Genomic DNA, 26,682 nt, shown 5'->3' on the forward strand with positions numbered 1-26,682 from the left:
GTCCCCTGCTTAGGAACTTAGGAGGATGCTTGACTGACTATTCGGAAGAATTTCAGGACCAGTCTGAGTGAAGCAAAGGTAGTGATTTTATTAAAAGGAAACAAGACAAGACTGGAGAGAAACTCAGCTGGTTAGAGGACCGATTGCTCTTATAGAGGACCCAGGCCGAGTTCCCAGTACTCACAGGTGGCTCACAGTCTGTGATTTCAGTTCTGGGGATCTGATGCCCTCTGCTGGCAGAAGAGGACAACTGCAGGAACATGGTACAGAGATCCATGTAGGTAAAACACAAACAAAAATAAATTTAAAATAGAAATAGGCACATGCCATGTTTAAGCTTGGGCATTTAGAGAGAAGGACAGTATAAACTCATAAAACATGGGTGCTGGTTTCTTGAGAAAGTCAGGTTTAGGTGTTTTTTTTTTTTTCTTTCTTTTTTTTTTTTTTTTTCTGAGATAGGGTTTCCCTGTGTAGCCCTGGCTATCCTACAACTTACTGGGTAGAACAGACTGTCCTCTAACTCAGAGATTCTCCAGCCTCTGCCTCCTGAGTGCTGGAATCAAAGACATGTACCACTGTTGGAGAATGCGAATAAAATCATCCCACACTAGCTCAGAATTGAGTATAATGAAGGGTTCTTTATTTAGGGGGAACTTACAGATCACAGTCTTCTGCACAAGTGAGTAACAGGAACTGAATCCAGAAGCCGAGAGAGAGACAGAGAGAGAGAGAGAGAGAGAGAGAGAGAGAGAGAGAGAGAGAGGGAGGGAGAGAGAGAGAACACACACATGTACATTCTCAAACTTCATGGCTGCATTTATAGTATAAGAGACCACGCCCAAGTGGGCTGATATCTTAAAGGCTATTGGCTGAAGGAGTTTCCACAGCACCTTCCTCTTTTGTCTGAATAAGAGAGTTCGAAGCCTAATATAAAACTATATACAATAAGAACAAATATTAAGTATAAAAATTAGAATTACAACCAGTATAAACAATATCAAGCAAGAAACATGCTAAATTTTTCAATAATCATTCTATCCGAAGGAGTTTAAGTCTTATATTAGAAATGGATTGGCCAAGTCATGAAAGGCAGGTTAACTGCGACTATCTAATCTTCAACCACATTGAAGGCCTGAGAAGGGAAATAATATTATTTGGATAAATAGGAAGAGCAATCAAGCAACTTCCACAATTTGCAATAAATGACAGAGACAATTGGCTACCTGGGCAATCACCTAGCTTGATAACTGTTTTGTTATATGTAATTTTGTTATGTTAAAGTTAAAGCCTTCCTTTTTATTTAGACAGAGAAGGGGAGGTGATATGGGATTCCCCTCTGTATGCTGTTAATATCATTGGTTAATAAAGAAGCTGCTTTGGGATCAAAAACACTGATGACAACTTATGCTGGAGATGATGTGGGGTAAAGGGAACAGTCTTCCATTGCTGGTGGGAGTGCAAACTGGTACAGCCTCTTTGGATATCAGTTTGCCAATTTCTCAGAAAATTAGGAAACATGACTTCAAACTCTACTATAGAGCTACAGTACTGAAAACAGCCTGGTACTGACATAAGAACAGACAGGAGCACCAATGGAATTGAACAGAAGATCTGGATATCAATCCACACATCTTCGAACACCTGACTTTTGATAAGGAAGCAAAAAATATCAAATGGAAAAAAGAAAGCATATTTAACAAGTGGTTCTGGCATAACTGGATATCAACATGTAGGAAAATGAAAATAGACCCATATGTATCACCATGCACAAAACTCAAGTCCAAATGCATCAAAGATCTCAACATATAGCCAGCCACACTGAACCTTATAGAAGAGAAAGTGGGAAGTACACTTGAACACATTGGCACAGGGAACCACTTCCTAAATATAACCCCAGCAGTAAAGACACTGAGAGAAACAATTAATAAATGGGACCTCCTGAAACTGAAAAGCTTCTGTAAAGCAAAGGACGCGGTCAACAAGACAAAACGACAGCCTACAGAATGGGAAAAGATCTTCACTAACCACACATCAGATAGAGGTCTGCTCTCCAAAATATACAAAGAACTCAAGAAATTGGACACCGAGCCGGGCGGGTGGCGCACGCCTTTAATCCCAGCACTTGGGAGGCAGAGGCAGGCGAATCTCTGTGAGTTCGAGGCCAGCCTGGTCTACAAGAGCTAGTTCCAGGACAGGAACCAAAAGCTATGGAGAAACCCTGTCTCGAAAAATCCAAAAAAAAAAAAAAAAAAAAGAAATTGGATGCCGAAAGAACATATAATCCAATAAAAAAAACAAAAACAAAAATGGAGTACAGACCTAAACAGAGAACTCTCAACAAAGGAATCTAAAATGGCTGAAAGACACTTAAGGAAATATTTAACATCCTTAGTCATCCAAGAAATGCAAATCAAAACAACTCTGAGATTCCATCTTACACCTGTAAGAATGGTCAAGATCAAAAACACTGATGACAACTTATGCTGGAGAGGATGTGAGGAAAAGGGAACACTCCTGCATTGCTGGTGGGAACGCAAGCTGATACAGCCCCTTTGGATGTCAGTGTGGTGATTTCTCAGAAAATTGGAAACAACCTTCCTCAAGACCCAGTAATACTACTTTTGGGTATATATCCAAAGAATGCTTCATTGTGCCACAAGGAAATTTGCTGAACTATGTTCATAGCAGCATTGTTTGTCATAGCCAGAACCTGGAAACAACCTAAATGCCCTTTGACTGAAGAATGGATAAGGAAAACGTGGTACATTTACACAATGGAGTACTACACAGCAGAAAAGAATAACAACATCTTGAATTTTGCAGGCAAATGGATGGAATGGAGCTAGAAAACATCATTTTGAGTGAGGTAACCCAGACAGACACAGAAAGACAATTACCACACCTACTCACTCCTAAGTGGTTTTTAAACATAAAGCAAAGAAAACCAATCCACATACCTTTTACCTTTTACCCCAGCACTCGGGAGGCAGAGACACCCGGCCGGATGTCTGTGAGATCAAGGCCTGCCTCGTCTACAGAGAGAGTTCCAGGACAGCCAGGACCACACAGAGAAAAACCCTTTCTCAAAAAACCCACAAAAAGCCAGACAGTGTGTTATGGCCGGAGAGAAGCCCCCAAAGAAGACCAGTAGCCACATAACAAGAGTGCTTTATTAATTCCCACATTGGGGTGGCACTTGGCGACCCCTTAAGACGGGATTCCCTTTTAAGGGAAGTTAGGGGAATTCCAGTGAGGAGGGATTAATCTGGGGCTGATTCATGGTAGAAAGATTAGTATGGGCTGATTGGTGGAAGGTCCCAGTAGTTAGGGACCTTCCAGCACCAGAGTGGGAAAGCCATCTTTAGTTATCAGGAGACTGGGGACACCTCCTAAGCCAGCAAAGGGGCTTTGGGAGCCTGCTGAGCCAGCAGAAGGCTATGGTTTCTCTGAGGACTGTCTGTTTAGGTCTGTCCCATTTTAGTGACCCGAAACTCAGGCTTAGATTTCTGTCCGGCTACTAGGAGAGCTTGGTCTGCGGTGGCGCATGCCTTTAATCACAGCACTTGGGAGGTAGAGGTAGGTGGATCTCAGTGCAGCCTGGTCTACAAAGAGAGTTCCAGGACAGTCTGGGCTGTTACATAGAGAATCCCTGTCTCGAAACCCAACCAACCAACCAACCACCAACCAACCAACCAACCAACCAACCAACCAACCAACCAACCCCAACCCAACCCAACCCAACCAAGAGAGTTCCAGGACAGTCAGGGCTGTTACATAGAGAATCCCTGTCTCGAAAAACCAACCAACCAACCACCCACCCACCCACCCACCCACCAACCAAAAACTAAAGACTAAAGAAAAAGGTGATTTGTTCAGGGCCGTTCACTTGTGTTACTCACAAGCAGCTTAGTGTAGCTTTTACCGAACTAACAGCAATCACAACCTGAGCAACAGGAACCTTAAATAAAACTCTCAAGAATCCGGAACCGATATCTTGTGTTCTCAGCAAAATACTTGTTACCCTGGAGTAGGTCGCTGGCCACGCAGTGCTCTGTGGGGCTTGTAGTTTTCTCAGTCGGAGACAGGGGCGCATTGCATGGCGGGAGATAGAGTCCTCTAAGGAAGACCAGCCCCGGAAGTCCTGCGGCGCAGGCGCACTGTCCTCTTCACAAGCGCGGGAGTATCGGTTTGCGGGCAGCGCAGTACTCGCTGGCTCGGTTTCCCGGGCGCGTTTGGCCTTTTGTGCTGGTATGGCTTCCGGCGTGGAGGTAGCGGGCGACCGCAGCGGAGGGCTTACCGTCCCCGCGGGCTGCCTGTAGGAGGGGTGCAAAGGGTCCTCACGGGTCGCCGCGGCCTTCGCTTTCCTCCGTCGCACGCAGTAGCAGTGTCTACCGAGAGAATGAATTCGGCTTTCGAGAAGCGTCACCTCTGGATGTACCTGCAGGCGCTGGGCTTGGATCCGAGCTGGGTCGCCGCCGTGGGCGGGAAGATGTTGTCTCAAGCGCACCTCGGAGAGTAAGGAGACCCGGCGGCGGCGCGGTCCCGGGGGGCCCGTCACTGGCGGCAAAGCCCCGCGCCTGCAGCCTGTGGAGGCGCCGTTCGGCACCAGTGCAGGGATGTGGGGAGCGCCTTAGGGTTATCCTGCACGGCCTTTATGGGCTGCAGCTGGTGGGAAGCGCGGGGGAACTTGCATGCAACGCCTTTTAAGTAGTTAGCTATGGGTTTAATTTCGAATCGGGAAACCAAAACATGTCACAGTGGTTTTTGTTATTCGAGACAGGGTTTCTCTGTGGTTTTGGAGCCTGTCCTGGAACTAGCTCTTGTAGACCAGGCTGGTCTCGAACTCACAGAGATCCGCCTGCCTCTGCCTCCCAAGTGCTGGGATTAAAGGCGTGCGCCACCACCGCCCGGCAACATGTTACAGTGTTACAGCTAGCAAAAAAAAAAAAAAAAAAAAAAAAAAAAAAAAAAAAAAAAAAAAGTGGCATATTTACATGAAAGTCAAACGACGGTACCCTTTCTTTTGCCGCTTCTGTAATTGTGACTCAGAAGGAAATACTTGTTTTTATTTGTGTACTCTTGAACTGGGCTTCTTCTGGTTTCAAAAAATAAAAGCTTGTTTTTTATTTTTCCGCTTTGGAATTTTTTTTTAATGATTTGTTTCTTGAGATAGTGTCTTAATTCTGCCCAGCTGCCCTTGTGCTTGTGGTTATCCTCTTGAACCTAGGTCTTCTGGGAGAGTAGTCGGCTGGCCTCGAACTCAGAGAGACCGCCTGCTTCTGTCTCCTGAGTGCTGGAATTTAAAGGCGTTGTTTTCTCAGTCTTTAAATATGTGTGTTTATGTGTGGAGTCATTTCTCTCCTGCCACCGCGTGGGTCCCAGGGATAGAACTCTGGTAGTCAGGCTTGGTGGCAAGCACCTTTCCCTGCTGAGCCACCTAACCAAAGCACTAATAGTAGTAACTCCTAAACAGCTATCAAATCAAACTTAATTACAACTTTGAGGGCTAATACTGTGTCACATTTACTTAAAAACAATACATTGAGCCTGGCGGTGGTGGCGCACGCCTTTAATCCCAGCACTTGGGAGGCAGAGGCAGGCGGATCTCTGCGAGTTCGAGACCAGCCTGGTCTACAAGAGCTAGTTCCAGGACAGGTTCCAAAACCACAGAGAAACCCTGTCTCGAAAAACCAAAAAAAAAAAAAAAAAAACCAATACATTGTATTCACATATACAGCAAACTTTTTTGTGTGTAATTCTATGAATTTTTAGTTTGTGTGGGCATATATTTGTGTAACCACCGTTCTTATAAATTTGAACATACTGAGCTAACCTAGTTAGTTGTTCCAGTCCAAGGTGTTTGTTTCAAAGGCTTCATTTTGAAAGTCTCATGAGTTTTGTTAGCGAGTGCAATAGAGGGGAAGCAGAGTTGCGTAATTATCCCCGTTTGAATAAACTGACAGGTGGAGGTGATTTGTGTTCATTCTACAGCTACTTGTTGAGTGCTTTGTCCCACTGGGATATTTTTGGGACGGGGCATTTTTTTTTTAAGCATCTCTAGATTCAAGTTTTGTATGTAAAATGAGGACAGTCAAATTTTTAAAATAATACATGTTAAGAAAATAGTATAATACTTTGAAGAATTCAGGATAAACTGCTCCATGTAAAAGTGATAAAATAGTGTCTGACAAATACCGAGTTCTCAAAAATGTTAGCTGCTGTTACTGCTCCTTAGTAAATGTGAGTCAGTGCTATCTTCATTATGTCAGGGCATATTCTCTTCCTGGTAATTAGCTTTCCCGGCCCTTTATGTTCAATATTTCATAGCAGTAAAACAAGTGCTTGTTTCCTATTTGGATATCCATTTTTATAATCTGAAAATAAAAGCTTGTTTTTATTTTCCCAGACAGGGTTTCTCTATGTAATAGTCCTAGCTGTCCTGGAACTCTCTGTGTAGTTCAGCCTAGCCTTGAACTCACAGAGATCCTCCTGCCTCTGCTTCAAGTGCTGGTTTTAAAGGCGTGCGCCACCACCTCCTGGCTGTATGTTTTTTCTTTTTTTTCTTTTTTTTCTTTTTTTTTTTTTCGAGACAGGGTTTCTCTGTGGTTTTGGAGCTTGTCCTGGAACTAGCTCTTGTAGACCAGGCTGGTCTCGAACTCACAGAGATCCGCCTGCCTCTGCCTCCCAAGTGCTTGTATGTTTTTTCTTAATGGAATATAAAGTGTACCTGAAAGAGAAAAATTAATTTGCCTTAAGCTCTTGAAGAGAAGGAACAATACCAGTTTGAGTGCGATGCTTAGACAGTTTGATGCTGTATAGCTTTATTAATCGTTTATCTCTGCTTCTTTCCTTTTAAACCACTAGGAACATGTTTGACAAACTGAACCGTGACGCCTTTCATATAGTTTCTTATTTTTTGTTCCGAACACTGGATGAGTCTCTTGCCAAAGACGTTTTCAGGTAGGAAAAATTATTTCATTTTCTCTTTTAGTCATTCTCAGATTTGAAAATAGACTTCCAACTTCCATTATCTTATTTTAAATAAATGTGATAAAATTCTGGTGTGAGCCTTAGAAATGTAGTACTTAACCTTTCTGTAGCTGGTGAGGATTTGGGGGTGTGTGCGCTTATATTAAAAATTGCATATTTTCGTAAATATAGATTTTGTTTCTTAACATTTGTTCCTGCTGTTCTTAATGGTCTTTTTCTGATGTGAGGATTGAGACAGGGTCTCACTATGTCACTCTGACTAGCCTGGAGTTCACTGTGTATACTGTGTAGCCCTGGCTGTCTTCTGACTCGGAGATCTTCCTGTCTCTGACTCCCAGTGCTGGGATTATGAACGTAAAGCCTTTTAATCCTATCGTATGTGAGCCTGTGGGGTCATTCTTAGTTCAGCCACCACTAGGGGTTTCAAATACAAATAATTTTTTTTCTGATTTGTTTCCCCCTGATTAAAAACTTTGTTGTAGAACACAAAGTTCTGAGAACTTCTGTGTTTTAGAACATGTAAAGACAGGTATAAGCGCCATTTCTGACCCCACTAAGCCAAGAACATTACTGTTAACATTCTAACCTTTCAGTCCTGTTTGCGGTACATGTGTTATTTTTTTCTTTTCTTTTGTACTTGGGATCGAGTTTGCAACCCTGTGCTAGGCAAGGACTCTCCCGCTGAGTTATAACCTCAACATCAGCTCCCCCTGCCAAAAACATGTTGTAAAAGTACAAACAGCTTGATTCTTTTTTGGGGACTGTTTGTGTAGTTCTGGTTGCCCTCATACTCCCAGAGATCCTCCTGCTTCTGCCTCCCTACTGCAGGCATTAAGGGCATACACTATCACATTGGGCTAAGAGCTTGATTCTTTCAGTAAGTATTTATACCCCCAATAAATACTTGGATAAAAAAAGATTATCGAAGTAGTACTAGGTAAATTGTAAAGTTATTTCTTTTATCCCTGGCTGGCTGATACGTTGTAGATTTTAACTCACAGAGCTCCACATGCCTTTTCTCCCCAATTCTAGGATTAAAGGCTTGCACCAAGACTGGCTTATTTTTTGGTAAATCTCTATAATATATAGTTATTTGTAATAAACTTAACTCTGCCTACAAATATTGACCTAAGAAAAAAGAACTATTTTCTCAGTATTTTTAGTTAAGTAAAAAAACACTAGTTTAATTTCATTTTGCTTTAATGTTTCTACTGTGGGAAATAATTTTCATGTTTTTTGCTAAGTTTGATTTTCGGGAGGGTTTATTAGTCTATTGCTTTTTTGTTTTTAAGAGATTGCTGGCCTCCATTTGACCAAAAACATGACATGGAATTCCGGAAACATTGCTGTGAATGGTTAAAAGAAATTTCTGTAAGTATTTTCTTTGTAAGATAGAAGTCTTTTTTTTTTTTTTTTTTTTTTTTTTTTTTTTTTTTGGTTTTTCGAGACAGGGTTTCTCTGTGGTTTTGGAGCCTGTCCTGGAACTAGCTCTGTAGACCAGGCTGGTCTCGAACTCACAGAGATCCGCCTGCCTCTGCCTCCCAAGTGCTGGGATTAAAGGCGTGCGCCACCACCGCCCGGCAAGGTAGAAGTCTTGAAGGTTCAGATGTGCCTGTAACTCCAGTGCTTGAGAGGCAGGAGGCGCCATCAAAGTTCAGGGCCAGCCTGGGTCTTTGTGGTGGGTACCAGGCTAGCCATGGTGACATAGTGAGACTGCCTTACAAATAAGCAATAGTAACCACAACAAAAATCCCTTAAGGCTCAGGATATAGCTCAGCAGGTCACTTTCCTAGCATGTGTAAGCCCTGTGTTCCATCAACAGCACCGTAACAAAACCATCCAAACCAAGAACAACAAAACAGGCTGCTAAATTACATTATTCTTTTTGTAAAAATGAAACCTCTCTGTGTGTGTGTGTGTGTGTGTCTGTGTGTGTGTGTCTGTGTGTGTGTCTGTATAGGCCAGAGGTTTATTTTGGATGTCTAATTTAATCGTTGTGTATTTTATTTATTGAAACTGGATATCCTTCCTCTTTCTTTTTCTCTCTTCTCCCCTCTATCTTTTGTTTTTTGTTTTTTGTTTTTTTTTTGGGGGGGGGTGTCTTTGTGTAGCCCTGGCTGATGTAGAACTTATTCTTTAGACCAGACTGGCCTTGAATTCAAAGATCCGCCTACCTCTGCCTCCCAGGTACTAGGATTAAAAGTGTGTGTCACCATTCCCAGCCAAAGCTGGTTCTCTTGCTGAACTTGGAGTTTTGTCCATTATTGCTGGTCTTGCTGGCCAGCTTGCCACCGTAAATCATGTTTCTGTCTTCCAGAGTTCTGAGATTACAGACATATGCTATAGTCTGGCTTCTTTTTTCATTCTGGGAATTTTATCTACTGAGCTATCTCCCTAAGCCCCAACGTGAAAGATTTTATTGTGTAACTCTGGCTGGGTTGGAACTGATATGTAGATCAGGCTGGTCTTAAACTCATAGAGATCTGTATACCTGCATCTGCTTGGGTGCTCAGGTTAAAGGCCTTTATTTCTCTCCCTACTTAGCACTGGGGTTGTGTTTGTAACACTATACCCAGCTTTTTCAGGTTTTAAAAATGGTAGGAGAGTGGCTAGGAGTATTTATGTTCTCTCTCTTTTTCCCCTCCCCCCCTTTTTTGGTGTTTTGAGGCAGGGTTTTTCTTTTTCTTTCTTTTTTTTTTTTTTAAAGATTTATTTATTGTGTATACAGTGTTCTGTCTGCATGTGCATCTGCAGGCCAGAAGAAGGTGTTAGACCTTACTACAAATGGTTGTGAGCCACCATGTGGGTGCTGGGAACTGAACTCAGGATCTCTGGAAGAGCAGCTAGTGTTCTTAACCACTGAGCCATCTCTCTAGCCCCGAGGCAGGGTTTTTCTGTAACAGCCGTGGCTGTCCTAGAACTAACTCTTGTAAGACCAGGTGGGCCTTGAACTCACAAAAATCCACCCCTGTCTCTGCCTTCCGAGTACTGGGATTAAATGTGTGCACTGTCACCACCCGGCTGCTTTATGTTTTCTGACTTTTCTCTGTCCCACTATGGAAATTGATCTTTTAAGCCACTGTGCCATGAAGGGGGTATGTTGATGGTTTACTGTCCTACCATGAGGAGCTCATCTGTGGCCCACTGTGAGATTATCACACACCTTTAAATATAGTGATGGGGCTGGAGGAATGGCTCAGTGGTTAAGAGAACCCAGTGGTTCCAGAGAATGCAGGTTTGATTACCTGGCAGATCACAAGCCCCAGGTCCAGTAAACTGCCGTTCTAGGGTATCTGACCTTAGCTCCCAGTGCATGTACCTGGTATACAGACATACATGCAGGGAAAATACCCAGACAAATAAAATAGTGATTAAAAATGTGACAATTAGGGCTGGAGAGATGGCTCTGAGGTTAAGAGCATTGCCTGCTCTTCCAAAGGTCCTGAGTTCAATTCCCAGCAACCACATGGTGGCTCACAACCATCTGTAATGGGGTCTGATGCTCTTCTGGCCTGCAGGCATACACACAGACAGACAGAATATTGTATACATAATAAATAAATAAATATTTTTTAAAAAATGTGACAATTATTGTTGGTTGAATCGTCTCATGTCTTTTCCCAGGCTGAATGTGGAAGAAGTTTCCCTCAGGTTGTTGGCTCACTGTTTCTTTCTCCTGGTGGTCCTAAGTTTATTCATCTGATGTATCATTTTGCAAGATATGTTGCAATCAAATATATTAAAATACAATCTAATGGTAAGTTTACTTACACCTTTTATATTCTTGAATTATTATTGTTCATAATTTTAAAATCAAGATCAAATTAAACCATTTATTTGCCTGAAAAAGCAAATGGTTAGTTAATATTTTACTCATCTATGGTTGGAAACTTCATAATGAACTTGTTAATATTTGTGTTACTTTATTATGTTCTGGTGCAGGGATTGGGACACATTTTCCATAGGAAAGCTAGATAAGTATTTTAGGTTTTATGAACCTCTTAATTTTGTTCTGTTTTTACAACCCTTTAGAAATACAGGAACTGCCAGCATGGTAGCACACACGTATAATCCTAGCACTTGGAGGTAGAGTCAGGGTGAACAGACATGTAAGCTAACCTGTGCTAAGTAGTAAGTTCCAGGCAAACCTGCACCACCTAGTGAGAACCTGCCTTTTAAAATATTGTAGAAACCCATTCTTACCTTGCTTGGCTTAAAGATAACCACTGAGACAATCAGGCCTCTAGTCCAGTGTGCTGAGTATTGTTAGCAGTTTAGTTCAGTTACCGGCATTGGCTGATAATTTCTATTTCAAAAGTTTTTGATTCATTAGCTCATAAAAATCAAATAAATGATTTCTTAGAGCTAATAAAAATGAATAGTATTTGTAGTTTATTAACTGTGGTGCTGTTTTATTTTGGCCATAAAATATGGACAGATATAAGGCAAAAGTGTTGAAGTGTTAAATCCTGCCTGTCTTCTGGTTTCCTGACATGACTCATTTTGAATAGTCATTTAGTATACTCTATTAAAAATCAGAATATGAGAATTTGCCCTGTTTTTTTAAACTTTGATGTTCTCTCTCTGTTGGTTTTTTTTGTTTTGTTTTGTTTTGTTTTGTTTTGTTTTGTGATAGGGCCTCTCTTCCTAATTCTGGCTGTCATGGAAGTCACTGTAGACCAGGCTGGCCTCAAACTCAGCGATCCCTGCCTCTGCCTCCTAAGTGCTGGGACTAGTGTGTACGACCAGGCTTGGCAATTTTGATGTTTTTGGTTGTATAAACAATAGTGTAATCAGTAATACTAGCCTTTGTCTCCCTTCTACTGGGATTACAGACATGTGCCACTTGGACCAGCAATTTTTTTTTTTTTTTTTTTTGGTTTAAAAAAAAAGAAAATCAAACCAGACTGGAGAGATGGCTCAGCTATTAAAGGCTAGACCAACAATCATATATATATATATATATATATATATATATATATATATATATATATATATATATATATCATGTATGGACAAGCAAGCACATGCGTGCACACACACACACCCATACACTTAAATAATAAATAGATCTAGGAATGGGTGATTTATGCCTGTAATCTAAATTTTAGAAGACTGAGGCAGGAGGATTTCAAGTTGAGGGCCAACTTGGGCTGCATAGTGAGTTTAGGCCTCCTTCATGGGTTGCATGGGAGACCAAGTTTGGTGTGCTAACACTTGGGAGACTGAGCCAGGAATATTGCTAGTTTGAGGTCAACCTGGGGCTACAATGTAAATTCCAGGCCAGTTTGGGCTCATAGTGAGAGTGTCTAAAAAACACTATCCAAACCAAATAAAAAATGAACGAAGCTCATAAATGTGACTTTAGCCCTGGTTTTGGATTTTTTTTCCACTTGGAAATCATTGGGTGTCAGTTGATAGACCTTTCTTTTTTCTTTTTTAGAACTCCTTTTCATTAAACTGAACAAATCACCCTAATTTGTTTACGTAACCTACAGCTGAGAAACATTTGGCTAACCTTTATAAGAATAATGCTACAACCCAAACTTTATGAGTATGCATTTACCTGCTCTTTTCAGGTATGATGTTTCCAAACATCTGTGAGCATGCTTTATACATATTTATATATTTTAAATCTAATGCGATAGTAGCATTGTGCCTCTTTTTCTGTAAATAGGTGATTAATCCCAATTATATGTAATGCAAGCTGTTTTATATAAAATATGTGTGTTTGGATTTTTCATTGTTTTGTTTGGAATAACCCTGGCTGGCCTTAGTCTTGCTCTGTGGCCAAGACTGGCCTTGATCTCCTGATCTCCTTCTACCTCCCAAGTACCAGGATCATAGGTGTGTACCACTATACTCAGCTAAGTATTTGGATTTAATAAGAATTTATTTTGTATTTGGGTTTCTGAATATAACTTCTGATTTAAAGTAATTTTAGTCAAGATTTTGAATGTCTAGGTGACTTCTGAATTCAGTGAACTAATTTTCTTTAAATAATTAGACATTGTGGAGGTTTCTGTGCAGCTTGCTGGGATGTGGATATGTTGTATTTTTGTTTGTTTGTTTTTCCGAAACAGGGTTTCCCTGTGTAACAGTCCTGGCTGTCCTGCCTGGGACTCACTTTGTAGTTCAGGTTGGCCTTGAGCTCACAGAGATCTGCCTGCCTCTGCCTCCTGAGTGCTGGGATTAAAGGCCTGCGCCACCAGCTTCCACCTGGTAAGCTTTAAGTGCAGTGTGGAGACCCTGCTTGGGAGAATATCCTTATTTTTTATTATTGATCTGTCTTTACAGTAGGTTTTATAGATAAAAGCCTGACCTCTGATACGTTTGTATGGATTCTTCTTCATTGATCACCAGTAACAAAGTGAAAAGTTGCTTACAAAATGGCCCAGGTTTTATTTTATTTTTCTGCTGTTTGTTTTATTGAAAAAACAAGCTCATGGTGATGTTGTCTGCGATCTTGTCTTCCTTATAGATTCTCTGCGTTTTGCAGAAACATTTAATGCAAAGCAACAGGATATGCACAAGTGTATCGCCAGATGCCACGTAGCACGTAACAGATTTTTACAAATTTTGCAAAGAGAACATTATGTTACCCAAAAATATCAGGAAAATGCACAGTAAGTCATATTTTAAAGTTAGTAAATAGTTTTCTTTTAAAAAAATATACCAATATAAATAAGCCTAGACATGATCTGTGCCTACTTCAAATTCTTGATTACTAATATTGCATTTTAGTCACACAATTTTTGAAATTATTTTTATTTTATGTGTTTGGCTGCTTTGCTTGCATGTATGTCTGTACATCACATGGCCTGCTTACCACAGAGGCCAGAAGAGGGAGTTATAGACAGTTGTGAGCCACTGTGTGGGTGCTAGAAGTTGAACCAGAGTCTTTGAAGGGCAGCGAGTGTTCTCATTTGTGCTTAGCCATCTCTTTGGTCATGGAGTTGTAGTTTTAAGTTCTAATTGTGCTATTCATTCTGTAAATTTTTCCATGTTTCTATTCTGTGTTTAATGTTTATTTCATAGTTTGGATAGATATTTTGTACCTACCAACAAGTACTCCATATTAGTCACTTTATAGCATGTAACATGGAGGGCCTGCTTGTTGTTGGGGTTTTTGTCCCATCCGGTACCCCACAACTGTTTAGCTCCAAAGAAAATCACACATAGGTCTCCATAAATTATAAGCTGATTGGCCCATTAGCTCTAGCCTCTCACTGGCAAACTCTCACATCTTGATTAACCCATTTTTCTGATCTATATGGCTTAGTACCTTTTCAGTGGGGCAGCTCACATCCTGCTGCTTTGGTGGTCTGGGCAGGAGTGGGAGGAATCAACTTCCTCCTTCCCAGAATTCTTCTGTTCTCATTACATCATTTCTACTTCCTGTCTGGTTTTCCCGCCTATATTTCCTGCCTGGCCAATCAGCATTTATTTAAAACATGATTGGCAGAATACAGGCAATTCTCCTGCACCAATAGCACATTACCACATTCATTCATTGTTACTTGAGCCTTGCCATATAGACTATGTTTCTTACCATATGAACTGTGTTTCTCTTCTACATCCGAGGGTTGACATGTGGCATACTCTAGTTTATAGTATTTATTTACTGTGTGTTTATCTGCTCAACAAATTCTTTTTTCTGTGCACTGGTGTCACAGCATGAAATGAGATAGGCAAGACTGTCACGGAATAGTTTTTTTTTTTACTTTTACATGTAAAAATAAACATGTATTGTTTGTACACTCCGTATTGTGCAAGAGGAAGCCAGAGAACAACTTTTGAGTTGAGTCTCACCTGCTGTATGGTTTTGGGGATCGAACTCAGGATGTCAGGCTTGGAGTCAAGTGCTTTTCCCCATTGAATCATCTTGCCGGTCTCTTTAGTTTTTATTATTAAAACATTGCAGTAAAGATAAGAATAAAGAAAACAAACAAGTGGCTCATATCAGTTCGTTACCATGGAAATGTTCTTTTCTGTTTTTTTCTTGCAGTTTGTCTATTAAGCAAGTACGAAATTTGAGATCAGAATACATGGCCCTACAAAATCAAATTAAAAGGCAAGTGACTTTTAGAGCTGGAATTTACCTTACACAGAGTTTAGATCTTGAATTATGAGTGATAAACTACTAAAAATAGAAATAGAGTAAATATCGTTAGCCAGTTGATGTTAGAACTAGAGCATGGTTTTTCCCTCTCACTTTAATAAAGTTCTTAAAAATTACTGCTTTGAACTTGAGTTCTTTTGTTTTTGAGACATGTCTGCTCTGGGACTATAGATCCGGCTAGCCTTGAACTCGGATCTGTAATTAGGATCACAGGGACGCGCCGCCACCCCCAGCTGAGAGCTTCGTTGTTGTCGTTGTTGTTTTTGACTGAAATGCCTGTTTGCAGATTTGCAGACCAGTTTTCTTGGATGTGAAATTACCATGTGAATTTTTTTTTTTTTAATTTTTCGAGACAGGGTTTCTCCGTAGCTTTTGGTGCCTGTCCTGGAACTAGCTCTTGTAGATCAGGCTGGCCTCGAACTCGCAGAGATCCGCCTGCCTCTGCCTCCCGAGTGCTGGGATTAAAGGCGTGTGCCACCACTGCCCGGCCCATGTGAATTTTTTAATGACTAATTTGTTTAATTTTTTTTTTATTAGAATGAACCCCGCTGATGACCAGAGTAATATACAAGAGAAAATTCAAAAGGTGAGATACATTTTTTGAATAGCAGAGGATATGCTTACTGTGAAAGTTTCTATAGGGCGTTAATGTTAGCGTTTTTCTAGATCAGTGTATTTCAGAGACCTGACAATGTAATTCCAAATGAGAAGCAGCAACAAAGAACATATATAACAACTTCAGTTTTGTTTAAAAATATAATTTATGTATATACATATCCACACATGGGGAGATAACAATGTTAATAATAGGGCATTGGTGGAAAGATTTTGTTTTCCGTGTTCTAAGTTTTCTGTAATGAACCTTTAGCATATGAAGGTAAAATGTTACTTTAAAAAGAGCAGGAGACATGGCTCAGTGGCTGCTCCTCTGGAGGACCCAGGTTTGTTTTCTAGTACCCATGTAGCCCCTCTCAGTCACCTGTAACTCCTGGGAGATCTGATGTCCTTTTCTGGCCTTCACTAGCAGTGGGTGAATCTGGCACATATACATACGGGCAGGCAGAACATCAGACACATAAAATAGTAATAATAAAATGTTAAAAATAGGAAACTTTTTATTTTAAAAAACACCTCATTGCTTTAGAAGGAAACTAAGTTCATAATATGTACACTTCACTCTGAAAAGAATGGGAGTGTTTCTTATTTGCTTTTGTGAGTTTTTTTTTTGATTGAATCCTGCTTATTTACTTCATCTTTCATTTCTCTCTCTCTTTTTGAGACTGGGTCTGGATACATAGCCCTGGCTGTCTTGGAAGTTAGTCCAGCTAGCCTAGATCTCACAGAGTTCTGTCTGTCTGCCTTGAGTAGTTGGCTTAGAGGTGTGTACAACCACCACATTCAGTATTTGTTTTCTTCCTTTTTGAGCTTACCATATGTAATACAATTCTTGAATGGTAGTATAAAGATTTCTTAAGTTTGTTTGAAAATTAAATTAGCTATATTTTCGCTAAGAAATTCTTTAAGTCAGCCCTGGTGGCACAAGTCTTTAATCCTAGCACTCGAGAAGCAGAGGCAGGCTGATCTCTGAGTTGGAGGCATGGTCTAATCTAGTTCTTTGCCCGCCAAAGTTACATAGTGAGAACCTGTCTCAAGGCCCTCCCAAAGAACATTTTTTCAAGCCCCTTTGGAGATAATATCAGTGCTTTAAACAGAATACCATCACTTAATTTTCTTTTCAGCTGTATTTCTTTTTGTTAGAAGGGGTGAACAAATATTTATGCCAGCGTTTTCTTTTCTTTTTTTAAATATTTATTTGTTATATATACAATATTCTGTCTGTGTGTATGCCTGAAGGCCAGAAGAGGGCGCCAGACCTCTTTACAGATGGTTGTGACCCACCATGTGGTTGCTGGGAATTGAACTCAGGACCTTTGGAAGAGCAAGCAATGCTCTTAACCACTGAGCCATCTCTCCATCCCGCCAGCGTTTTCTTAAGAGTACATATATGTTATTTATTTGTTTGTTTATTATGTATGCATTGTTCTGTCTGCATGTATGTACCAGATCTCATTAAGATGGTTGAGAGCCACCATGTGTTTGCCGGGAATTGAACTTAGGAGATCTCTAAGAGCAACTCTTAACCTCTGAGCCATCTCTGCAACCTCCTAGAGTACATAGATGTTATGTGTGGATTTCTTATTTTGTTTTGTTTTCAAAGGTTCGGTCTTTGTGGACGTTAGTGAATGAGACACTCCTGCTTTTGGAAAAGGAGAGAGAAGTTGTTAGTTCACTCTTCAGTGTTGATAACCAGTGTGTTTTGGATGGAACTGATGTTACTGTTAATATACCAAGACTCTTACTTGACAGAATCGAGGAGCAGATGTGTCAGGTAAACTTTGCTGTTAAGGAAATGTGTTAAAACAGTGTCACTGCTTTTTATATTTCCTGTCAACTCTGCTTTCCTACTGCTTCCAGCATTTGTGTTCTTTATCGTCTCTAGTGAAGCCTTCATAGAGGTCCTGTCAAAGGTATGTATTTGGATTTATTGCTTTCGTTATCTCTTCTTCATTGTACAGTTTTGTGTAGCATGGAGAGCTTAAGATTGTTTAGTATGAAGATAGTACTGTTTTGGTTTTTTACATATGTATGTGTATGTGTGTGTATTTGGTGGTCACGACAACGTATGGCAGTCTATTCCCTTCTTCCTTTGTGTCCTGAGGTCAAACTCAGCTTGACAGTATTGGTGGTCAATGTCTTCATCCCCTGAACCATTTCAACTCCCTCTGAATTAGTTCTTTATACATTTCCCTTCCTCAGCCTCATCAGTGCTGGGATTGTAGGCCCCACCAAGCCCAGCTCTCTGTGTCTTTTTATTGTTGTTTTAAGATGGGATCTGCTTTGTAGCCCTGGTAGGCCTCAAATTGGATTTGTAGACCAGGTCTGTCTCTGTCTTCCAAGTGCTGGGGTTAAAGGTGTGCATCACCATGCTTGGTTTCCAGGTTACCTTTCATAAAGTCCGTATGCTATGTCTTTTTTTTTTTTTTTTCTCTTAACTCATCTATATTTATCTTTAAGCAGAATGTGACTTGGGCACTCTCTTTTCATTCACAAGCTTTTTTGAGTTTAGGAAGCGTTTTGTTCTTTAGTAATTTGGAAAACAAGCCATGGGGAAAATTTGTGGTAGGTTCTCTATCCTGTAACTTGCTTTGTAGACTGTGCTGGCCTCAGACTTACAGAGATCTGTCTTTGTTTGACTCCTGAGTGCTATGTAGACCATGCCTAGCCTTCCATATATATATATATACACACACACCCAGTTTTCTTTCTGTCACTACAGATTTACCTACAACAGCTTGACTTCAACAGCTTCCTTCCTATCAATAATTTTATTTTTGTCTTTTTTTTCTAAACAAAGTCTTATTGTGTATGTCTGACTGGCTTGGAACTAGCATTGTAGACCAGGTTGGCCTTGAACTCATAGGGCTCCACTTACCTTTGCTTTTTTGAATGCTGGGATTAAAGACATGCACCACAGCTTCTGGTCCCTGTACAATATTACTAATATTTCTAATCTTTCTTCTTTAGCCAAAGTACCACCCATCTACCATCTATGTATTTCTGTCTTCATATGGAACATTTTAATTGTAAGACTTACTTATTCTTTCCTTAGTAAGTACAGTTTATTTAGCATCTACCACCTATTTGGTATTGATTGTAGTATATAGAAGTTACATGGATAAAATATTTTGTGAAGAGATTTCACTTTAGGGTGCAATATATGTGCATCAAATTCATAGTATGTAACACTCTAGATGTATAAATTCAAATTCCTCTAGGGTGTAGGGCAGGTATCAGAAAAGACATTAAGGTTGGGTGGTGGTGGCGCAGGCCTTTAATCCCAGCACTCGGGAGGCAGAGGCAGGTGGATCTCTGTAAGTTCGAGACCAGCCTGGTCTACAAGAGCGAGTTTCAGGACAGGCACCAAAGCTACAGAGAAACCCTGTCTTAAAAAACAAAACAAAAGCAAAAACAAAACAACAAAAAAGAAAAGACATTAATTATGTTTAGGAATATAGATAAGACAGGAAGTGGTCATGTCTTTAGAGAAAAATCACTTTTTTTTTTTTTTTTTTTTTTTTTTTGAGGTAGGATCTCACTGTATAACTCTGGCTAGCTTAGAAGTCATACCAGGCTAGCCTCAAATTCAGAGATCCACCTGCCCCTGCTTCCTGAGTGTTGGAATTAAAGGTATGTAACACCATGCCTGACTTCCACCTTATTTTTTGAGGCAGCATCTCTCACTGAGACCAGGGACTCACTGGCTGTCCAGCGAGTTCTAGGGATCGTCCTGTCTTTATTTGCATTGCTGGGATTACAAGTACTTGCCACCAAACCAACTTTTTTTGGTGGGTAATGGGGACCTCATACTTGGATGGCGAACACTAAAAAGACTGAATTCTCTCCCCAGCCTCCTCATTTTTTTCCCCTCTTTCTTTCTGTGTTTCTTTTCTTGCTTTTGTGTATGCTCAGGTGTGTGAGCGCATGGCAGCCAGAGGACAATTTCAGGTGTCTTTTCTTGTTTTTCAGGTGATAATCCACCTTTTTTTTTTTCTTTTGAGACAGGTTCTCTTACTGACCTGCAACTCAAGTAAGCTGGGCTAGCTGACATTTTTGCAACTTTTGTTAAAATAAATTTGTCAGTTGAAAGGCAGAGACAGGCAGATCTCTGGGTACAGGGCCAGCCTGGTTGACATAGTGAGTTCTAACCCAGCTGGGCTACATAGTAAGACCCTGTCTCAAAGAAAAAAATTGTGATCCCTTTTGCAAATTTGCTTTCTCATTAGAGTTTTTATAAAAATACTGATTTATTTTACTTTTTATGTGAATGAGTGAGTGTACACACTGCATATGCACCTGGTGCCCAAAAATGCCAGAAGAGGGAGGTGTTTGGTTCCCTGGACCTAGAGGTAGAGACAATCGTCAGCTGCCGTGTGGGTGCTGGGAACTGACCTCGAGTCCTGCTAGAGCACCAATCGCTCCGATTGATGTTCATCAGTGAACCCTCTTTCCAGCCCTCTATTTTTATTTCTATCTGTTTGACTTTATTTTCTGCTAGATTTTAGCGTTTTGCATGATATAAAAATGTGTGAATTCTTTGAAAATTCCTATTGGACTGAAATTATTTCCATAGTTTTATGTTTGGGTGGTGATCAGTTTATCCCTTAAGGTATGATATTATATTATAGTAAAAAGCATAAGTATGTAAGTATTGCCAAAAGAACCTACAGATCTTTGCTTTTTTTTCCCCTTCTACATCTTTAGTTGCAGATGGGAAATGTTTATGAGGCTGGAAAGTTGAACCTCTTAACCATTATTCAGTTGTTAAATGAAGTCTTGAAAGTAATGAAATATGAACATTGTAAGGCTGACCAAGCAAGACTGATAATAGACCTTCACTACCTTGAAAAAGAAGCCAAATTACAGAGGCAAAGATTATCAGATATGAAACATATGAGGTACACAGAAAAATTTTTTGTTATTTTACTATGGGGTGGGTAGGGTGGTTTTCCCAGCAGAAATTGTGTATAATTTTTCAGCTTTGGCATATAAGTTAAGTACTGGTATTTGGGCCTGAGACATGTCTCAGCAGTTAAGAACACCTCCCAGCAACTACATGGTGGCTCATAACCATGTGTAATGAGATCTGGTGCCCTCTTCTGCCCTGCAGGCATACATGCAGACAGAACACTGTATATATATCTTAAAAAAAGAAAAATACTGGTATTCAAGTCTTATGTAAGGAATTTCCAGAAAGATATGTGAAGTAAAAGGACAAGTAATGTAGTTTTTATTTTTATTTTTGGAATAAATTATTTGTCTTATGATAATTCTTTTTGTTTTTGAGATAGTCTCACTTTTTAGGCCTGATTGTCTTATAACTCAACTATGTAGAACAGGTTAACCTTGAACTCATACATGGTGGCACACAGCTATAATCATAGTACTTGGGAGGCTGAGGCATGAAGATTGTGAGTTTGGGGCCAACCTACTCTATATAGTGAGTTCCCCTGAAAATTGAGCATGAGAAAAGTTCCTCATTTGAGTTGGAAGATCATGAGCTTGGCTCCCTGTAGTTCATGGAGTGGGAGTGGAATTCAGAGTGAAGATTAGAGTTTGGGGAAAATAATGCCCTGTGGCAAAAGCCTAATCCCAGCTTTGGGAGGCCCTGGCAGGAGGTGGTGGAGTTCAGGGACATCTTCTGTTAAGTAGCCTAGGCCAGTCTACTGTGTGTGACCCAGTCTCAAAAAAAGTTTGTTTTTAAAATAAGTGGAGTAGTAGATGTATGATTGCTTTTTTGTTTTAAAATGAGAAAGTATATTTTAAATTCTAAAGAGTCACTTGTGAGAGTTAATTCAATTTATATGTAGTTTAATGGTTAATCTTTTTATATTCTCTTCCCTAATACTATTTTCTTAAATTGTGCTATATTTTTATTTGTCCTTCAAATACAGTTATTTCTTATGATATCATAGGCATAAAATAAAAGAAAACATCACTGCAATAAGACATTCTGTCCTTGAAAAGGAAGGAAAATGGCATCAGAAGTGGAAAGAATTTCTTGGTCTGTCTCCTTTCAGTCTAATTAAAGGCGGGTCTTCAGTAAGTACTGTAGATTTGTGTTTTGGAGAAGAGTTCAATTTTGGCAATTCTCTTTGTCTTTAAGCTTTAACAGTCTTTTAATTTATGTTACAGTAATATAGAAATGTGAGTGTATGTGTATTTATTGTGTTTACATTGAAGTTGAAGGTTTTTTAATAATTGTATATAATTATTATATTTTTGATGGAGCTGGGGCAACACATATGTGCCATGGTGCATACAGAGGGCACGGGATGACTTTATGGTGTCAGTTCTTCCCATCCCTTTTTGCTTGTGTTCCTGGAATGGAAGTCAGGCTCTAAGGCTTGCCTGACAAGTGCTTTTTCCTACAGCTATCTCATCAGTCCAAGTTATTATTATTTTTTTTTTGAGACAATTTCATGTATCTTCGGTTGACCTTAAACTTGCTGTGTGATGATGGATATGACCCAGTGATCCTCCTGCATCTGCTCCCAATTGCTAGAATTATAAGCCCGCACCACCATGCTTGGTTCAATGGTTTTCTTTTAGCGACAGGTATCTATTGTGCAGATATGTATCCTAGGCTGATCTGGAGCACTTGTAGCCTAAGCTGTTCATTACATGCTAGGATTATAGGTGTGTGCTACTGTGCAGTTCAAATGTTTTAATTAATTTGTATAATTTTTTTCTAAGTACATAACAGTTCTTCATCAAGCTACAGTTATTTATAGTTACTCATTTTAAATGCAGAGGGTTAAAATACTATTAAATAAAATTTGAAACTTGTTTATACAAATAATATATTGTTTGATTTTTAAAAAATGTTTGCAGAGGCGGGAGAGATGGTCTATCCTTAAGCCTACTGTTTTGAGTCCTAGCACCATGCGGTGGCTCATAACCAGCTAAAACTCCAATCTTAGGGCTTCTGATGCCTGCTTCTGACTTCTGTGGGCAACAGGCACACACATGGTGCTCATACATGTAGGCAAAATGTCCATACTCCTAAAACTAAAAAAAAAAAGTAGTCGCAGGATAAATGTTTGGTAATTCATTGTTAGGAGGAAAAATCTATTCGTAGATGAACTTAGCTTTGTCATTGTGGTTGTTTGTGAGAGTGTTTAATATTGTGAATTCTGTATTTTAAGGCTGTGGATCTTTTGCCTCCCATGTCTCCCCTTTCGTTTGATCCTGTGTCAGAGGAAGTATATGAAAAGAGTGTACTTTTAAAGTATCCTGCTTCACTTCCAGGTTGGTGAGCTCCCCGCAGTCCCTCTTAAAAACAGTGTCTCATTGGTAAAACATTGACTGACCTGGTACATACTATGTAGACCAGGCTGGCCTGGATCTTGGAGCAGTCCTCTTGCCTCTGCCCTGAGTGCTGGGAGTATACCACTGTACTTGGTTTATTTTTCATTGTTCATAATAGTTATTTATATTTTTAAAATAATTTTTACATTTATTTGCATGTGTATGTATACTCAACAGTGCTTGTGTTGAGGTTGCAGAACAATCGGGTTCCCTCTTTTTAGCATGTGAGACCCCAGGATCAAATTCAGATCCTGGGTAACGTTTCTTTAAGCCATCTTGCCTGCTCTCCAGTTATTTTTACTGTGAAATGTACGTAAAATTTCTGTTTTGGTGGCAAAAATGTCACGAAAAAGGATAGAGTCGTATCATTTGTAAAACATGAATGTTTCAGCCTATGTGAGGATTGGGATTAAGGTGTGAGACACTAAACCTGGTGTTTTATTCAGTACTGAACGTAGTTAGCCTGGATTTAGAATCCTGGGTTGACAAATCATCTTTAGGACTTTGATGGTAAAGTCTGGTTTCCTGCTTTCTGCTACAGCTGACACATTGACTGTCTCATTGTTCATTTGTGCACAATTAGGTTACAATTTATGGTTGCATATAAGGCTTTTCTTTTTATGTTATGCAAATTAGTTGGGACATGCCTAAATGTAGGTTTGTTTTTATGTTTGGGTTGTGTATGTGTATATTCTAGAAGCTCATTATTTTCCAAGTTCAAGAAATTGTCTTCCTATGTCTTCTCTAATATTGCCTGTCTTTCATTCTTAAAAAGATTTTATGTGTGTGTGTTTATATGTTTGCATATATGTGTGCAAGCGTGTGCACGAGGGTACCCATGGAGAACAGAAGAGGTGTCACATTCCCGTGAGCTAGACTTAAGACATTTTTGAGCTGCCTGATGTGGGTGTTGGGAGCCAAACTCTGGTTCTGTAAGAGCAATACGCTGTAGTTGAACTTCTCATTGGGACCTTTGGCTCTTCTTATTATGAAAGCTTGACTGATAGCTCAGGCTTGTTCCTAACTAGTTCTTAAAACTTAACCCATTTTATTAATGGATTTGCTGCCACGTGGCTTGTGGCTCTTATTTCTGCATGTCTTGCTTGTTCTCTCTCCGTATCTCTGTACTTTTTCTTCCTAAGCACTCTGTGTGCCTGAAAATCCCGCGTAGCTATTGGCTGTTCAGCTTTTTATTAAACCAGTCAAAGTAACAGATCTTTACACCGTATAATCAAATATCTTTCAACAGGCTGGGTGGAGCTGGTGCACGCCTTAGGAGGCATAGGCAGGTGATCTCTGGGAGTTTGAGGCTAGCCTGGGCTACAGAGCAAGTTCTAGGATAGGCTCCAAGGCTGCAGGGAAATCCTGTCTTGAAAAACCAACTGCTGAGACATCTCCATCTTTCATTTTTAAATCCTTTCCTTATGGAATTCTGTCTTATGGTTTCTATTGCTGTAAAGAGACACCAGGGCCATGGCAACTCTTGTAAAGGAAACCATTTAATGGGGAGGCTTACAGTCCATTATGGTGGTACATGGAGGCATGCAGACAGGCATGGTGCTCGAGCTGAGAGGCCTACATCTCCAGCCGCAGGCAGCAGGAAGTGATCTGAGACTCATTTGAGCATAGGAGACTTCAAAGCCCACCTCCAAAGTGACACACCTTCTCCAACAAGGCCACACCTCCTACTAGTAAGCCACCCCATTAAATGTTTTCCTTTACAAGAGTTGCCATGGTCCTGGTGTCTCTTTACATGTTTACATAAACATAACTAAAAGAATACTTTTTACACTTCCTTAGATACACATAAAGAACATAACCAAGAAAATGGTAATGGAAGAGAAGCCGATACCCTAGGAGGTGTGTGTGATCTAGCCGACAGGTAAAGCTTTTGATTTTCATACTGACTGTTGATTGGAATTTCATCTTAAGCCAGTTTACAACTTTCTGTACTGTAGAATACTGTGTGATTTCTTTCTCTCAACTAGTCAGTGTTTTTACTGCAGACCCATGCTTGCAGAAGGCATTCAGGACTTTGCTGTGCCTGGGCATTTCTTTCCTCTTCTATTTATCTGAATATTGTATTACATTATGGGGATTGTCTGGGTTTTGAAGGAAGTATAGGTTTGGAAACTGCAGAAGATAAGTTTGGGAATTTTGCCCTTTACTTTATGTGTGTACTATCTTTGAATCACTCTTAACTATTGAATCTACAATTTTGGGGCATTTGAGGTAATCTGGTTTGGTAGGGAACAGACTAGTGCTTTCTGATGCAGTGGCTGAGTCTAATTTAGCTTTCAGTTGGTCCGTGTTTTCCATCTTTTTTTTCTTTCTATTTTTCTTTTGAAGTTTTTTGAGACAGGGTTTTTCTGTGTAACTTTTGGTTGTCCCGGCACTTGCTTGTTGACCAGACTAGTCTTGAGCTCAGAGAGATCTGCAGGCTTCTGCCTCCTGAGTGCTGGGATTAAAGGCGTGCGCCACCAACTCCTGATGTTTTATCTTTTCCTTCTTTAGCCTGCACAGCTTGCTGTTTCCATCTGTTTTATAAAAGTTTCTTTTTAATTTATGTTTTATTATGTTTACATTGCCTGCATGTAAGTGTGTAAGTAAGTGGTGCCCTTGGCCAGAAGAGGGTGCTAGATTCCCTGAAACTGAAATTATAGTTGTGAGCTGCGTTGTAGGTACTAATAACCAAACACTCTGCAAGAACAGCAGTGCTCTTAGTAGGTGAGTCATCTCTCTGGCCCATGTATTGAAGTTTTGTTTATGTATACAGTGTTCTGCCTACATGTATGCCTGCAAGCCAGAAGAGGGCACCAGATCTCCTTATGGATGGTTGTGAGCCACCATGTGATTGCTGGGAATTGAACTCAGGACCTCTGGAAGAGCAGGCAGTGCTCTTAACTGCTGAGCATCTCTCCAGTCCCTTTGTTTTTGTTTTCCCCCTTATCTTTTTTTGCTTGTTTGCTTGAGGCAGGGTCTCACTGTGTAGTTCTGGCTCTCCTGGAATATAAGCTGACCTGCCTGTCTCTGTGTCCTTAGTGTTAGTATTAAAGGTCTGCACCACTATGTTGGGCTTATACTGAAGTTTTTGATATTTTATAAATAGTTAACATTCTTTATAAAAAATATTAGAAGACACCTGATTTACTCTAATACCAAATTTAATATGAAAAACCTAAGCTCATTTCATTACCACTTCCTTCAGGAATTCTACTTTCTTTATTGGCTGTTTTCTGTTATTTTAGCTCTTACAATCAGTGACTGGTGACCAGTGAGATACCTTAGTGGACAAAGGTATTTACTACCAAGCTTGAGGACATGAGTTCAGTCCTGACCCTCCAGACTCACATAGTGGAAAGAGGGAACTGACTCCCCCAAGTTGTTCACTGACTTCCACATGTGTGCTGTGAAATGCATAACCTCCCCGCCGTTAATTAAAACATAAAGCAAAAAAACCCTCTGAATTAAATATGTGTAATCTGCATATTTTTATTGCAACTAAGAATTATTGTGTAACAGTGAAACAGATATACTGAACAGATAGTTGTATTTATGTGTGCATGTGTGGTGCATGCTTGTGAAAGCATGTATGTGTGCAGTGTGTGCACCGGTGTGTGTGTGCTAATATGGAGACCAAA

The 26,682-nt window shown here is 40.1% G+C and overlaps 1 protein-coding gene across 1 annotated transcript in view; it reads left to right on the forward strand.

Annotated features, from left to right (window-relative positions):
- The window catches only part of Haus6 (HAUS augmin like complex subunit 6), a 44,048-nt gene that overhangs the window by 443 nt on the left and 16,923 nt on the right, over nt 1-26,682 (forward strand). The window contains exons 2-13 of the mRNA XM_057785460.1: nt 4,174-4,515; nt 6,865-6,960; nt 8,283-8,361; nt 10,615-10,747; nt 13,472-13,616; nt 14,999-15,064; nt 15,650-15,698; nt 17,331-17,501; nt 20,435-20,628; nt 21,646-21,772; nt 22,879-22,981; nt 24,842-24,923. Coding sequence (XP_057641443.1) covers nt 4,174-4,515; nt 6,865-6,960; nt 8,283-8,361; nt 10,615-10,747; nt 13,472-13,616; nt 14,999-15,064; nt 15,650-15,698; nt 17,331-17,501; nt 20,435-20,628; nt 21,646-21,772; nt 22,879-22,981; nt 24,842-24,923 — 1,587 coding nt within the window. The remainder of the gene's footprint in view (nt 1-4,173; nt 4,516-6,864; nt 6,961-8,282; nt 8,362-10,614; nt 10,748-13,471; nt 13,617-14,998; nt 15,065-15,649; nt 15,699-17,330; nt 17,502-20,434; nt 20,629-21,645; nt 21,773-22,878; nt 22,982-24,841; nt 24,924-26,682) is intronic.

The sequence above is a fragment of the Chionomys nivalis genome, chromosome 11 (assembly GCF_950005125.1).
Source record: "Chionomys nivalis chromosome 11, mChiNiv1.1, whole genome shotgun sequence".
Taxonomy (NCBI): domain Eukaryota; kingdom Metazoa; phylum Chordata; class Mammalia; order Rodentia; family Cricetidae; genus Chionomys; species Chionomys nivalis.